General features: G+C 33.3%; 4 protein-coding genes across 9 annotated transcripts in view; 3 read left to right on the top strand and 1 right to left on the bottom strand.

Annotated features, from left to right (window-relative positions):
- Positions 1-245: 245 nt before the first annotated feature.
- On the top strand, positions 246-1,378 carry LOC126751237 (60S ribosomal protein L27). The gene is made up of 2 exons (XM_050461326.1): positions 246-351; positions 785-1,378. The coding sequence occupies exon 2, from the start codon at positions 793-795 to the stop codon at positions 1,198-1,200; it is 408 nt and encodes a 135-aa protein (XP_050317283.1). The 5' UTR covers positions 246-351; positions 785-792; the 3' UTR covers positions 1,201-1,378.
- Positions 1,379-1,856: 478 nt separating this feature from the next.
- Positions 1,857-5,565, bottom strand: LOC126751230 (isocitrate dehydrogenase [NAD] subunit gamma, mitochondrial). 2 transcript variants are annotated; one of them, XM_050461303.1, is made up of 8 exons: positions 5,387-5,565; positions 5,187-5,264; positions 4,427-5,098; positions 4,258-4,365; positions 4,012-4,198; positions 3,866-3,941; positions 2,405-2,807; positions 1,857-2,330 (listed from the first exon to the last, which is right to left on the bottom strand). In XM_050461303.1, exons 1-7 carry the CDS (start codon positions 5,441-5,443, stop codon positions 2,783-2,785), a joined length of 1,203 nt encoding a protein of 400 aa, XP_050317260.1. In that variant the 5' UTR covers positions 5,444-5,565; the 3' UTR covers positions 1,857-2,330; positions 2,405-2,782. The 2 variants fall into 2 exon arrangements, with proteins under 2 accessions (XP_050317260.1, XP_050317269.1); XM_050461312.1 differs by lacking the exon at positions 2,405-2,807.
- Positions 5,566-6,182: 617 nt separating this feature from the next.
- LOC126767838 (uncharacterized) lies at positions 6,183-8,968 on the top strand. 2 transcript variants are annotated; one of them, XM_050485511.1, is made up of 6 exons: positions 6,183-6,253; positions 7,052-7,437; positions 7,631-7,790; positions 7,875-8,171; positions 8,229-8,445; positions 8,525-8,968. In XM_050485511.1, the coding sequence occupies exons 2-6, from the start codon at positions 7,070-7,072 to the stop codon at positions 8,710-8,712; spliced, it is 1,230 nt and encodes a 409-aa protein (XP_050341468.1). In that variant the 5' UTR covers positions 6,183-6,253; positions 7,052-7,069; the 3' UTR covers positions 8,713-8,968. The 2 variants fall into 2 exon arrangements, with proteins under 2 accessions (XP_050341468.1, XP_050341467.1); XM_050485510.1 differs by having other exon boundaries at positions 6,196-6,253; positions 6,949-7,437.
- Positions 8,969-9,433: 465 nt separating this feature from the next.
- The window catches only part of LOC126767818 (homeobox protein 2), a 45,421-nt gene continuing 39,296 nt past the window's right edge, over positions 9,434-15,558 (top strand). For 2 of the 4 annotated variants that reach the window (XM_050485470.1, XM_050485471.1), the window contains exon 1: positions 11,165-11,365. The gene's annotated coding sequence lies outside the window, so the exon portion shown is untranslated. The other 2 variants (XM_050485473.1, XM_050485472.1) reach the window with 2 other exon arrangements.

Below are 15,558 nucleotides of genomic sequence, written 5' to 3'. Positions count from 1 at the left end.
TCTCCAAAATGTTAAACATATGGTAAATGCTAAAAATTGTCTCAATGCCAAAGGATAAAAACAAACTACTTATGTTTAAAAAACCTTACGTTATAAATTGAAAAATATATTGTTAAAAAACCGATGAATAACAATAAATCAATGATTAGATTCATCTTATACAGCTTTCTGTGCATCAAATTTATGAATTTATTTCAAAGCGCTCATTCTACGTTTGAGTTGAATGTCATGTTGGCAATGCCATAGGCCGCTGACATTCTGCTGAATGTTCTGACGTTCGTGAAACGTCAAGGCGATGTGGGAAATGTCAACCCGTTTCTCGTTCTCTATATCCGGTCAGCCATAAGACCTGTAAGTGGAATTTTGTGCTTAAATTGATTTTTTATCGAAAAAATCATGTGAAATATTGAGAAATCGCAACAATTACACGAAAGAAAAAGTTAAATTGAACTTCAAATAATGTCGTAGTGTATTTATTGTTGCGTTTTGAATTAATATTAACGCGTAAAAAGTGGATTAAAGAATGTTTTAATTCTACATAGCCAACACCATAATTCAGTGCAACATATAAAGTTTGATTAAACAAATCTGTTATTGTATGACTGAGTTTCGCAAAATTGTGTGATTTCTATATTTCACTTGATCGAATTCGTTAAAATTTTGCCTTGGAGCTGTCTTTTAACAAATTCTTTTCTACAATTTTCATGTTCTCCGGATACTCCTCTGCATCTGTAACCAAAATGACAACCATATTACAACTATACGATTTGTTTGCACACAAAAGCCGACAAGATGAGGAAAATTATGAAACAAGGTAAAATCGTAATCGTCCTTAGCGGACGTTACGCAGGTCGTAAGGCCATTATTGTAAAGACGTCGGATGATGGTACACCCGAAAAACCATTCGGACACGCACTTGTCGCTGGTATCGATCGGTATCCACGCAAGGTGACCAAGAAGATGGGCAAGAACAAGTTGAAGAAGAAGTCCAAGATCAAGCCTTTCCTGAAAGTGTTGAACTACAACCATCTGATGCCCACCCGTTATGCCGTGCACGATATCTCTTTCGAGAAATTGTCGCCAAAGGATCTGAAAGACCCTGTTAAGAAGAAGACACACCGCTTCCAAACACGCGTCAAGTTCGAATCCACTTACAAAGAGGGCAAGAACAAGTGGTTCTTCCAGAAGCTGCGTTTCTAAGCTAACACCTTTGGATTACTTGATACGTAGATAAGCCCCTTAATTTTTATACATTTAAAAACATAATTTTATATGTTTTAATTGTGTGGAGCAGAGCAGAAAAGATGTAAGTGATACCAGGATGGAAGAATGTTGGAATGCAATCAACAGTCTAAAATAAAGTGGTTCTTAAAAATTATTTGTCTGGTTTTTTTTTTGTAATCTTGTGCGGTAAATGTTTGAGTTTGTGTGCGGTTTTAGATCGAAAATGCATCAATTTTCCATGCTGTGGGGTCTGTTTTAGCGAAGCAATTAAAGTGCAGTGGCATTTGTTTATATGATTTGTTGTGGTCATCGAATAATATATTAGGAATAATCTAACCTCGTGCAGACAAATTGGAAACAGCATATTTTATGTATTGCCTACAGTTAGGCTTGATTTCGTTCGAGAAACGAATTTGTATTCACTCTAGTTAAATTTAAGAAATTGCTAGTTTTAGTAAAAGCATTTAAATTATAACATCCTTTTACATAATAATAATGTTAACGATGAGTCAAAACGTTAAGCATAGCACCGCTTTGAGTTAACTGTAAAACGAGCCATCAAGTTTCAAGAGGTTTTACTTTTCAATGTTCTTACCACCAACTTAGTAAATATTGAAAGAGGTCTTGTCTTGTTTTTTTTTTGTTTACAGTTACTTTATTGAAGCAACCAAAGTATTTTCGCTCAGCAAGTATGATGGCCAATACAAGTAAATAGCTCTACATTTTTCCTCAAATACAATGGATTAAGTTAACAATCTTTTCTTTTATATAGTGGTTGTTGCTCATAAATAAATAAATGTAAAAATAAAGCGATTTTGAATATATACTAGATTTTTTCCACCACTTCACAATCGGTTTAATAAAAGCAGACACAATTTGAAAATTCTAGTACAATTTAAAACTATAAGGAGATGTCAACAAATTATTTCACACTATTGTATATTGCTTAGATAACTTTGTAGGTACTTATTACGCTTTAATTAGTTCGCAAAGACGCTAAAAAATCAAAAATTAAATCAAGCAAACGTTAAATCGCAACTCAAATCAGGATGAAAATAAGTTCTCGTGCCGATTTGCGCGCCATATCCCAGATTGCGTAATTGGATCTGTAAAAGAAATGAGATTTTAGTAAATATGCATTTATACCGTCTAAAATTTATTTAATTCTGGGTGCAATTACCTGCTGTTCCAATTCTCTTATACGCCGACACGCAACACAGGGAGTAACAGAGGAGGTGGCGACACATTTTTATTAGTAGCGCACAATCGGATCAAGGTTTGAACATCAAAGCGGGCATTGCAATATATTGCAGCTGAGCGCAGGCGTCGGATTTTGTTTTATAATTTTGATTGGATACCAGATTTTGGATTTTAATGCCAATTGGCTTAGTTGCAGTGAATTGAATGCTGGCGTTTTTTAACTTTTTGTTTGTTTGTGTTAACATAAATATACATACATAATACAGATCAGCAACAGTCAAATAGCGACAATAACAGACCGGGGTTTTGCAACTTTTAAACGGCTTAAGCTAATGTAAACTAATTTTTTGCTTTAATCTTAATCGCGATATTGTCCTTGAGGCCTGTGGTGTATAGCAGTGCATTGTGTGGGATCCCACATAACCAGTTTTTATTTTTGGTTGACAGTTAAACGGATATCGGATACATGGTGCGGGGCGGGCAGCGTGTGTAAGTAGATTTAATTTTTTGGTGATAGAAATGGGCAAAATTAAAAAAATATTCATATATATGCATAAACAAGTATAATTTTGAAATGAGATCGAAAGTGTATAGAAGACGGCATCGCCAAGGCAATGCTGAAAATATAATAAATGTAGAGGTTACAAGCACAAGCTAAAGAGAAAAGCCAAGTCGAGATAATCTGTAGGGATACAAATGTATAAACAATACTACAAATTTACTTATCACAAGTGTTTGAGTGTGAAAATGTGTGTGTGTATAGAATTGGTTGACCAGGTGCGCAACTTATTACAGTAGGGAGCGCACTAGGGTTATGTGTAGATGTGGTTGTCAGAAAGGAAAATTGTGTATTTTTGGACTCGAAATGCACATCCAGGCTACTAAAAACAAATAAAAGTATTAGAAGAACTATCCACACCATACATATATATGCTGTAAGATACACTAATTTACAAAAATAAAAGGGATTTAGAAAAATATTTAATACAAGCGGAACGTTAGTAGTAAATTAAGGTTAGCGCTGGAACAGTTTGATTATAATTAGTAAAAGCATAAAAAGCATAGAGTAGATAAATGTTATATCTATAGTACGTAATAAAAATTTGCAAGTAAACATACAGTGAACGTATGCACGAAATATAAGTAATATATAACAAACACAATAAAAATACAATAACATTAAAGCTTAACCATTCAATGCATATTTACTATCGTAATTTAGAAAATTTGTGTTTTTTTTTACTAAAACTGAGACTTGTCGAAAGCAGCAAATATATGTATATAAATAGTTGTAGATTCATGCATTGAATAGCTACTAAATAAGTACATTATAAAAGTTGCAAGAAAATAACAACTCCACAGGCGGGCTATACTAATATACGTAGGCACTTGAGAGAGGCTATAAGATTGTATGATTCTTTGGGTTGTATAATTGCTTTACCAATTCACGCGTTTTCTGGCCAAAATTTTCAGGATATTTTCCACAACATCAGTGCTGGAAGCGGTGCCACCCAAATCTTTATACGAAAAAAACATATTTTTGAACATACTACTACTTGTACTATGTAACATATTTAACGCTCAAACCTGGTGTGCGAATGCCATCATTAACCACAGTTTCATATGTCGCCTCATAAATAACACGCGCATGTTCTTTGTGTCCTAAATGATTCAACATATCAGCGCTGGCGTTTATCATTGCCACTGGATTGGCAATATTTTTTCCAGCAATAGCTGTGCCAGTATTACGGGTACCGGGTTCAAAGACAGCGAACTACAATAGTATTTAAGCAACATTTGGTAACATAATTTTATAATCTAAGTTCCACTTACGTGATCGCCGTAGTTAGCACCAGAGAGCAGACCTGCGCCACCAATTAAACCGCAAATTACATTGGAAACTATGGTGCCATACAAGTTGGTCATGTTCATTACATCGAACTGTATGGAAAACATAAATAAATTTTATTTATCATAAAATTTATGTATACGAGTGTCTTACTTGATGTGGATTAGACACCAACTGCATGCATGTGTTATCGATGATCATGTTGTTATGCTCGATTTCAGGATATTCCTTGTGCACATTTTTGGCAACTTCAAGGAAAAGACCGTCGGATAACTTCATAATGTTGGCTTTGTGAATAGTTGTGACCTTTTTGCGGTTATTCTGACGCGCATATTCGAATGCATAACGCGCTACACGCTCAGCATTTTCTACCGTAACTACCTTCATGCTTTCAACGACACCGCGTACAGATTCATGCTCCAACATAGCGTATTCACCGTCAGTGTTTTGACGAATCAATACAACATCGATATTCTTGTGACGCGACGGGATACCGGGGTATGAGCGACAATGTAAAACATTTACGTATAAGTCGAGTTCATTACGAATGGCTACATTACGTGACACCTCATCTAAGCCTTGCGATTTCGTTTCAATATTACCCTTAATGGCAACACCATTACGCTTAATTGAAGTTATGGCATAATCCAAGTCGTCATTACCCTCAGTAGAAGGATCGATTTCAATTACTTCGAAATCAACGGGTGCGCCAACGAAACGGAAGATTTCACGAATGTAGTGCATTAGCTCCGGACCGATACCACCACCTGGCAGCATTGTGACAGCGTGACGACCTCCATATTGTGCAGATGGTATATCAACACCCTAAACAGGAGGATAAACAGTGATTAACCTCACTTTTGTTTACATTTTAACGGGACACATTTAGAAATAAAAAAACATCAGTAATTACCGTCCACTTCTTTTGGAGAGCCGACTTGGTATGTGCTACATCTTCGCCCTTTTCCTTTGTCACCAGCAGAGGATAGCCCTAGCAAAGGAAGAAATATTTAGTTGTATAAAAATCAACGTTTTGCTTGAAATTTCTTATGTAATTATTGTTCTAGATTGAAACCTTTTAAAAATATTTTAATAAATCTCTTTAATACATACGCGAGTCAGAAATGGCACTTGAGTTTGCAGTAAACGTTGGGTATAACGTAAAGCCATTTTATAATTTTTTACACTTTTTTCTTAATTACTACAAGAACTAAATAATTTTGCAAAAATTTACTTTGCCAAATCTGATTCGGCGACCGCACTGCTGCTTCAGTGCGAATGTGCTATTCACAATTAATAAAATGTGAATGAAACTTTATGTTCATATAATATCAAAAATTTATAGACATCAAAACAACACGCAACGTCATAAACGAAACCAACTGTCAAACTTTCGCAATGATTGTAAACAAAGCAACTTTTCGTTCATGACTCTATAATATGTAAAATTGCAATTATATTTGTTTACTTTTAATTATTTATAAGCATTTTTCGAAATAGCTTGTCAACCCTTACAATCTGCAGTTAATATGTATTACAATCTGAATTTGTTTGGAAGAAGTCGGTACTTCATTACAACAATGCGTTCACGAGGAAGTGTTCTCCGGAAGTAAATTCCTTTTGATTTGAGTTCAAAATGGCTGACTTTGAGCGGACAATGGTATCTCCTATTTTCATTAATTGCATTGAAAAGTTATGGAATATGTAAAAACATTTAGTGTTTTTTCGGCATAAATTTAATCGTAAAAAAAACAAGTATTATTCTCAAATAAAAGAATAGTAAAACTTAATGTTTGAGCCTCTTTTTCACAAAGGTAGTCGCAAAAATATTCACCACACCAAAATGTTAGGCTCAAATAAGCAACCATGCAAGAAGTTAAACAATTCTAGGGAACGCTCTCAAGTATAACTAGTACTTTGGAGTAGGTCTGTACAGTGGTATTAACGAGTGAAATTCGCAAGAATTACGTTACGGAAAAGGTGACAATAATAGAAATTAACTGTAGAAACTAAAACTAGATATTTATTAGAAATATACACATATATGATATACAATAACAAGTTGTGTAAAGTTGTAATTGCAGACGCATCTGCATGTGTACTTACATAGTCACGTACATGCAAAGAAATTATTATGAATTTTATAGTTGTCAATTTTTATCTACATATATACATACCATTTGGTCGAATGTGATTTGTAATCGCCGGTACTGATAATGTTATCTATGATAAATCGGGCCGATAACTATGATTACTTCGTGGTGGTTTGATACCCAGCAAGTCATGGCTATCGAAACGGCAATATTTTGAAAGAATTAGCGCGGAAACTAACACATATACACACCATGCAACGCATTAGGTTTTAGCGTTAGAAAGGGATGAAGTGTTTCGGTTAAAATTGCCAATTGGGCCTCAAGAAACTCATTGAAACTTTAACGGAAATTTCGAGTAGTGCGGTTGGGTAATTAACCAATGATCTAACCAATAGGTGACTTGTTGGGTATTTGTGTTGGTCTTTATTTTCCTCATTGCAAATTGAAATTGATTTAATGAAATAATGAAATTCAAATTTATATATATATACCATGAAACCTATATCCGAGTACACGCGATCAATTAATCCATTCATATCACTAGGACTTAAGTTCTAATTTGTAAAGTATTTAAAATCTTAGATACATTTCTGGATTCGGGAATGATGACAAAACAACGTTAAACGTTTGTAAAGAACTTCTTCACAACACATTTGCTAAGCGTATAATTCAATTTTCTTTCAAGTCCAAAAAAAACTGTGAAATGAGTGATAACGAAAACGGAGAACCCACCTGGTTGGACACAACGTACTTGACGAAGATTCTAAAGAAGTACACACAAAACCAATTAGATAAAATTATATCATTTACTAAAATACCTGCGACTAAAAAAGGTGAAAACTATGCAAGTTGTATATATCTTATAACGGCTTTGTATACAACGGAACCGGAATTGGCAGACATAAAGGAAGTACAATTTATTGTAAAATCACGTTTAGAAAGCGAATTGTTCGCACAAATAGAAGAAGACTTTAACGTTTTCGTACGCGAAGCTCAAGTATATAATGTAATAATGGATTTAGCAGAAGAGCTGCTTCGAAGCGTCAAAGACGAAACATGTTTTGGACCGAGGTTAGTATATAACTAATACCAAATATAAAGTTTCAATTTCTGTTTAATATTTAAGAGCAATCGTGCAGGTATATTGCGTATTTAAATCCTTTAAAGGACTTTTGTAACAGCAGAATTTCAAAAGCGTTTTGGAGATACATATACCATAAAAACAAATTGATTTAGTCGCTAATTTTACTCATTACCATTATAGAGCAATTTATGTGGATGAACGCATTATAGTTCTGGAAAACCTTAAACTCCAAGGATTTTCTATAGAAAATGTTAAGACTGGATTGGATTTTGAATGTTGTCGTTTGATACTGGAGAAATTGGCCAAATTCCACGCAGCCACCATGGTTCTCTATAAAAAGGTTTTATTATTTATTTAAAGTACATATTAATTCCCACATATGTCCATCAAATGTTCTTACCTGCTAATTGTTTGAATTTTGTAGAATTCAGATACATTCCGCCATCATTTACCCAGCAATATATCCGAACATCCTTCGCCTCTGCATGACGTCTATACAAATACCATTAAAAACTGCATCGAATACTGCCAAACCAATCCAAAACTTAAACGCTACGTACCAAAATTGCAAACTTTCGGTGAAAAAATCATTCCAAAGATGATAAATGTTTTCAGTCGCAGTCAAACGGACCGTTATCATGTGTTGAACCATGGTGATGTTTGGGTGAATAATATGATGTTCCGCAAGGACCTTAGCGGAAATGTTGTAGACGTATTATTCGTAAGTATTCATTAGAAACATGCAAACGATTAATATAAGTAACACGACGAACTACAGGTGGACTATCAAGAAGGATTTTATGGTTCTCCAGGCATCGATTGGAATTTTTTCATTTTTACATCGTGGCAAAAGGAAGTGTTCCAAAATCATTTTGAGGAGCTATTGACCATCTATCATACGGTGTTGTCTGCCTTATTGCACAAATTAGAACATGACGAGCGTATACCCACAATCGAAGATGTAAGAAAGGCTATTATCAGTAAAGGTTTCCATGGTGAGTTCAAAAAACTTGCAAATAACTAATATGGGTAGTATATGTGTATGTTTTTGAACGACTTTTTCCAATATAAAAGGTCTTACGTCGGCAACGTGCTTGTTACCAATACTGATTAATGAACATACAGAGTTGTCAGACCCTATAAATTTCATTTTGAATACTGATGAGGCGTTAGCTAATCGACGAAAAATCTTCGACAATCCAAAATATGGCGAAAGATTGGAAGTTTTCTTGGAATTCTTCGAAACCAATGGCATTCTGTAAAAAAAAAGTATTATGAAAGTGTTACGCGATCTATATGTATACTGATTCATATATAGTAATGTGTGTATGTAAAAAATTCAAAAATTTTTGAAAACTGGTTATTATTTACAGTATAAAAAATATAAGATGATTTTTATCTAGATTTCAATCAATCAGTTTTTCTGAACAATATATTCGGAGGTTATAGGGATGTATTTGACAAAAATTCTTATCAAATGAAGTTAACTTGACAAATAAAAAGTTTTTCCATACTAGAGTCCCCAGATCTGAAAGAAAATTGTGTTTTTGCAATGTATTCAAGTGAGGGCTAAATAATATCTTTAATTTGCTTCATTCATTTCATTCAAGATCAATGTGAATGAATTATTTATTTATCTTAAAATTTTAGTACGACCTTAATGTTAATTCACAATTGTAGTTCTCTGTTGATGACAAAATGTGAACGGATGTTTAAATCGATTTGTACGTTCGGATGTTGGTGAATGCAGGCATTCACATTTGTATATAGCTTGTCACCTAGCCAGCTGTTATTGACGGTTCATGTCGTACTTTTCAATGCAACACTGAATTGCTCTCTCCCGCAGTGATTCTCTCATATAATTTCAATGAGTTGTGTGTATGATTACCCTATGTTATACCAGAGAATGTATGTATGTATGTTTTATGTTCTCTGGTTATACTACAAAAATTTTCACCATTTATTAGCCACGACAAAATAATTCTCATTTCTTAGCAGACGTATATGAAAGGCAGGTGTAACTAGAGTGTAACACGTAGTGAAAAATCGAATTCAATTTATTCTTCTTTAGTTGGATAAAATTGTGGAAAATATTTGAAAATACTGTTATTTTTACTATTGTGTTTCGTATTAAATATAAGAAAATATATATTAAGTGATGAAAGCTACTAAAGTCGATAGATGTGTGTATATGTGTTCAAAGAAAATTTATTCAAAGTGTGAGTGTGCACAACTAAGCTAATGTAGATACATATAGACAACGAAATAACAACGCCTACATTTTAAAAGTAAAATTTGACAAAATATATTAAATAGTAAGGAAAATCTATGAAAATAGCTATCCAAAAAATGGGTTTACAACGATAAAATTGAAGAAGATATATATGTGATATACGCATGTATATACGAATTATATACGTATAATGTATATTACGGAATATACACATTTGTACAAGAAATAAGCGAAACCAGTAAAGTCTACCTATAAGAATCGGAACACAAAGTGTATCGTATTAGTGCTGACTACTTCAACGCATGTGCGGATGTGTTCGTATTCAAATACATATTTACATAAATATACGTATAACTAATCTATAGTAAATATGAAGGTACCCAGTTCTAAACAGAAGTTTTCGGTATTACACTTCATAAATATTTCGATAATAAATTAATTAAATAATATACATATGTACATACATTTCTATGTATAGTAAGTATACACGTACGCGTCTACGCTTCGTAAATTTAATATTTTTTTATTTTTATTTGTGTGAGAGAGGTTTAGTAAAAAGCGAAATTTTACTTGTCATTTCGTAACTCTTGGGTACTCATTTTTTCTCACACAAAAATTGTTTATTGTTGATTCACTACCACATAGCTAAATTGACATACATATGTACATGTCTACATTTTTCACTCACTTTTCCTTTCTTCTCCCGCGAGCTAATTAAATATGGTGCTCTGAAGATTCCGTATTGGTGATACTGAAGCAAATTTACTCGTGACCGAATCCACCATCAAAGCAACAATAAAATAAAAATTAAATTCAGTGAAAAATAAGCAAAAGAAATGTTAATTTTCTAATTGAAAATTATTAAAACATCTTACACTTACGTTCTGAGTCTATATATCCCTACTCGTAAATAAAAAGGAAAACTTAGCAGCCCTGCAATTCACAATAGATAACATTCCGTCACAATGATAATTGCTTTGCTTTGAAACACTGTAATTTTGTCAATCGTTGTGAGTAGACGTTTGTTATTGCCCTCGTCGTGGTCTGGTTGCTCAGTTATTTTGTGAAAAAGTAAAACAAATAGATTAATATAAAATTTATAATACAGCAATCACATTTGTATGTGATGATTTCATTTGCTTGGTTTTGAAACCGTGGTGAATGTGAGAGTCGTAAATGGCGAATGTGTATAAAGATTAAACAAAATAAAAAAGAAATAGTTATATGTGATTTTGTAATGAATATGATTAATGAAACATAAAAAGAAAAGGCTTGCACGAGAAAGCATAAAGCAAGAAGAAATATTGTTTTAAAATCAGCTTGAATGTCGAACTGAGAGAAAACCTGTGTGAAAAAAAACAAATAAACCGGAAGCGGATGCTTGATTTCAGCACTCAATATTTGTACATACCATATAATAGAAAAATAACAAGTAGTAATTTACAAATATGGCGCAGGAACGAATATAAAGTAATTTTGTTTTTAATTTTTTTTTTTTTTCATAACAGAATTTAAAACATCATAGACTTATTGACTATTAAAGAGATGATCTAGTACACATCTTAACTCAATGTTAAAAGAGTAAAATTTCCTATCGGGAAGAAGTTTTGAGAGTTTGTTGTACACGAAAACACTAAAGCTTTCAAGATAACAACATGATTTTCTCCTCGTAAAACCAAAAGGTATGTAAGTGTAATTGTTTTACAGAACATAAACTTATATGAAGTATATTAAGATTAAGAATGATATTGAATGATCATAGAGTTGATTAATAGTTACATATATACAGTGGCTCTGAACGATGCCAGGATGTTATGAATATTTCGCGTTACTTTTAAATTGATATTCGAACTATCGTTTGCACAAATTTGGGCAGAAGTGTGATAGACTTGGTTATATAAAAACCATGTGTATGTATGCGTGTAAGTTTAAGTCATCATTTAATTGCTAAAGTCACAGTTGTGAGCAACAAGTTGCAACCGTGTTTTAAACGCTTCCTGTTGCGTATGCATCAACCGTGTAAAATTCAAACCTAACACCTAATAAAACAATTAATAATAAAGCCAAGGTAAACGTTAACTTCGGCTGCACCAAAGCTATAATACCTTTCACAAATAAAAAAGTTTTCCATACCAGACTTGACTTGTACTGACTCTGCATGTAAGTTATAGGCTATATTGTCCCGGTCTAAAAAAATTAATAGGAGATTGTAGCGTTGCTTTGGACAATAATCCATTGCATTGCTTCCAACAAATGAGCAGCTTCTTGCAGAGAAAATGATGTGTTCAAAGTTTCAGCTCGATATCTCAAAAACTGTGTGACTAGTTCGCTTATATACAGAGGGACCTGGCTTAAGCGACTCAGCGCGTCATGCTGCTCATTTGAATACATATACAAATATTTTATAGAGTATCCGATATTTTCTTTTGTGTGTTAAAAATTGTGTGGCAAAAACCTGTTCGGGGTATAAAAAATTTCAAATAAACGTTGTTATTGACATTGTATGAGAGGGAGGGCACACTAAGAACTGACACTATCGCTACAGTAAAACAGCTGTGTAATTAGTTGAGAGGTGAACAAGCGAAGACGTACAATTGCCTAAAAATAATACCGCAAAATTATCGAGTTAGTAGAGTTCGTACATACATACATATGTATGTATACACATACGTCTGATACCAATGAAAGGTATAATTTTCCCTTTTTTTTACTCCGTCCTCTTTTCTGACATCATCATCACCTCGCTCATATGGAATCAATTGTCCACTCCGCCCGCTTTAACTGTTGCGCTATATGTAGATATAGTATGGAATATGTACGAATGTACATATATACAAAACCACATACGCATCAGTAAGCTCTCTTAATCGGTAAACGCAGTGATCGTTGACATTTTGGTTATTTTCAACTTAAACCAGTTATCGTACACCATTTATTATAGGTTGATGCATATAATACTCAGCTTTATCAGCTTGATATCATTTGCTTTATTGAAAAATTATTTAGATATTATATATACATACATATATATTTATTGTATATATGTATATACATATATACAAGTCCTAATCTTTATTAAATGTTATATTATTTGTTTATGCTATGCAAATATGACAATAATTTCACACTTTTCATGTATTTATGTATATAACTATATATGTATGTAAATACATTTATATACATATACATATTACTTCTTTCTTATTAGCTTGATTCTGTTAGACTCGACTTGTTGACTTAGTATGCTATCGCCTAAGCAAATAAATGCTTGTAAATATACATATGTATGTGTGTATATGGTATATGTATATGTGTAAATATATACATACATATATGCAATGTGGGATAACAATAAGTTGGTTCACTGCTGCATGAAAACGGAACATTTTACAAACGCTCCGGCTTGATACAAATTGACCACATGATTCAAGAGTTTTTTTTGGAGTTTTCATAAAAGTTTGTATGTTCGTAGGTAACACATATCATACCATATTGGTTTTACGAAATTACCTTTTTTTAGTAGGATTTTTCGATTTTTATTCCAAAATGAGATCGAATAATATGAGTGTGTAAATATATATAAACGTATATATCGCTCAAACCTATATATTTACTTATATACTTACATACTCACACTTATTTACATTTTATTCAACAATTGTGTATTGACAACACCCATACAGTTTTTATATGTTAGCGAAGCTAAACTAACACCCTACTTTACTGCTATTTATCGCTCTTGTTATATACTTACATACTTGCAGTCATATACATACATACATAAGTCATAATCGAGTAGATATACGCGTTTTATGAAGGTAAACTATATACATACATATGTATGTAAATATATTAATAATCGGCGTTCTTGAATGAGATAAAATATTTAGTTACTATATTTATTTATTTTTCTTTAATGAAACGAGAAAAAAGTTATAATAAGTGTAAAAAACAGGATTTTGAATGCTCAGTTTGTATGGCAGCTATACGCTATAGTGATCCGATCTGAGCACTTTGTTGTAACAATAATCTATGCATAATTTCTTTAATATTTTGTCAAATAAGATAGTTTTCCATAAAAAGACTTGATTTTTATAATTCAGTTAAAAAAATAATGTAGTTTATTATATTTCCTATAATCAAGCTATTATTGACTAATTTTATATAATTAAAAGTTGTATCATGCACGAAAATAGGTACCATAAACATTTGAAAAATTTGAACTTCAAGTTTGAAATAAGATCGAATGCATTTCTGCCTTGCCACACTACGTCAACGCGCATATATACATATATGTAAGTGACGAAACCCTGTTGAAATATTGAATTATATACCCAACAGATCCACAATCAACGCCGTTCCATATTGTAAAAGAGATAATAAATACTCTTTTCATGGATGAATGCATTATTATATGTATACCATATACATACATATATACATACATACATATGTATATCATCTTTGTGTTTCTTTGTTACGCAGTAAATAGAGCAGGCATTTTAGTCTGCTACAAGTGATAAGACAGGCCTACAGCCATGCAGACCAGGCAGAAATATCACATAGTACACAAGCTGAGTATTCCATGAATACCATGCCTGCTGATTGAAGCAAAGTGTAAATGGATGTACATACTTATGTGTATATTCATGTTTGTAAGTACAATTTTCTTTTGTTATGTGGTTTTGCTGTGTGTGTCGCCGGTAGAGCGATTCGGACTTTATTCTCATAATGTTGCAAGCAAATCTGCGTTGTAGTGAGACATTAAACTATGCTTACATATGCATTGTGACAAAAAAGCACCCGGAAATTGTAATTAAATTCCCCGAGTAAATGATATTGGCAGGACTGTCCTTAATTACTATGCCGAATATGGGCGCGATCTGTCAACCAGTTTGTTTACAGCAGCTGTTTAAGTCGATACACCTCAGTAGATCGTTGCGATTTTTACAATAGATACAAATATTGCACGAAGAATTTGTCTAAAATTTTGTATTTCTAACCAGATTTCGGGTGCGGAATCGTTGCGAATGATTTAGTTTTATCAAAAACACAAACCTACGAGTGGTACAAAACCTACAAAGACGGTCGAGAGATTGTTGAAGACATGCTTCATTCTGTACGACCTCCGACCTCTCCAAGTGAAATTAGGCAAGGGCTAGAGAGATGGCAAGAAAGCTCGACATCTCTCGTTCGAAAGTTTTTGGTGGATATTTTGGTTATGAAATCCGTTCTTTCTCGACTCGTCCCGATAAATCTTAATTTTTTTCAAAAAGAGTACCGTAAACAGGTCTTTTTGGACATCCTTGATCGTGTGAGTTCCGATCCCACATTCATAGAGAGCATTATAACTGCCGATGAGACATGGGTTTATGCGTTTCACATCCAAACAAGTTGACAATCATCGAAGTGGGAAAAAAAAACAACCCGAAACAATGGAACAAGTTTTGAGTCGATCGAAGAGATAAAACAAAATTCGTTGAAGGAGCCGAAGGCCATTCAAAAAAGTTTCGAGGACTGGAAAAATCGTTAGCATAAATATTGGCCGGTCGGGAGGAATTCGGAGCGCACCACACCTTGGTAATCGAAGAAAACTGTCAACCAAATCTTGAATTTTGACCTACTTTGACGCGGTTTTTTCGGCTGCGGCTCACCTTTGCCACGATATTCAGCCGATTGATCGCCTGTTTCCGTAAGCATACATAGATCCAACACTCATCGTAAGTCATTATATAGTAATAATAGTTTCTTAGGCCCAAATGATATTTCAAAATGGTTTTCACTGATCCACCCGATATTCCAACGATGCCAGTAAGATCTCTGACTGTTAATCGCGATTCTCCAGCACCAATTCCTTTATTTTATTGACATGTTG

Source organism: Bactrocera neohumeralis, chromosome 2, assembly GCF_024586455.1.
Source record: "Bactrocera neohumeralis isolate Rockhampton chromosome 2, APGP_CSIRO_Bneo_wtdbg2-racon-allhic-juicebox.fasta_v2, whole genome shotgun sequence".
NCBI classification, from domain to species: Eukaryota; Metazoa; Arthropoda; class Insecta; order Diptera; family Tephritidae; genus Bactrocera; species Bactrocera neohumeralis.
This window is presented reverse-complemented; position numbering and strand designations above follow the sequence as displayed.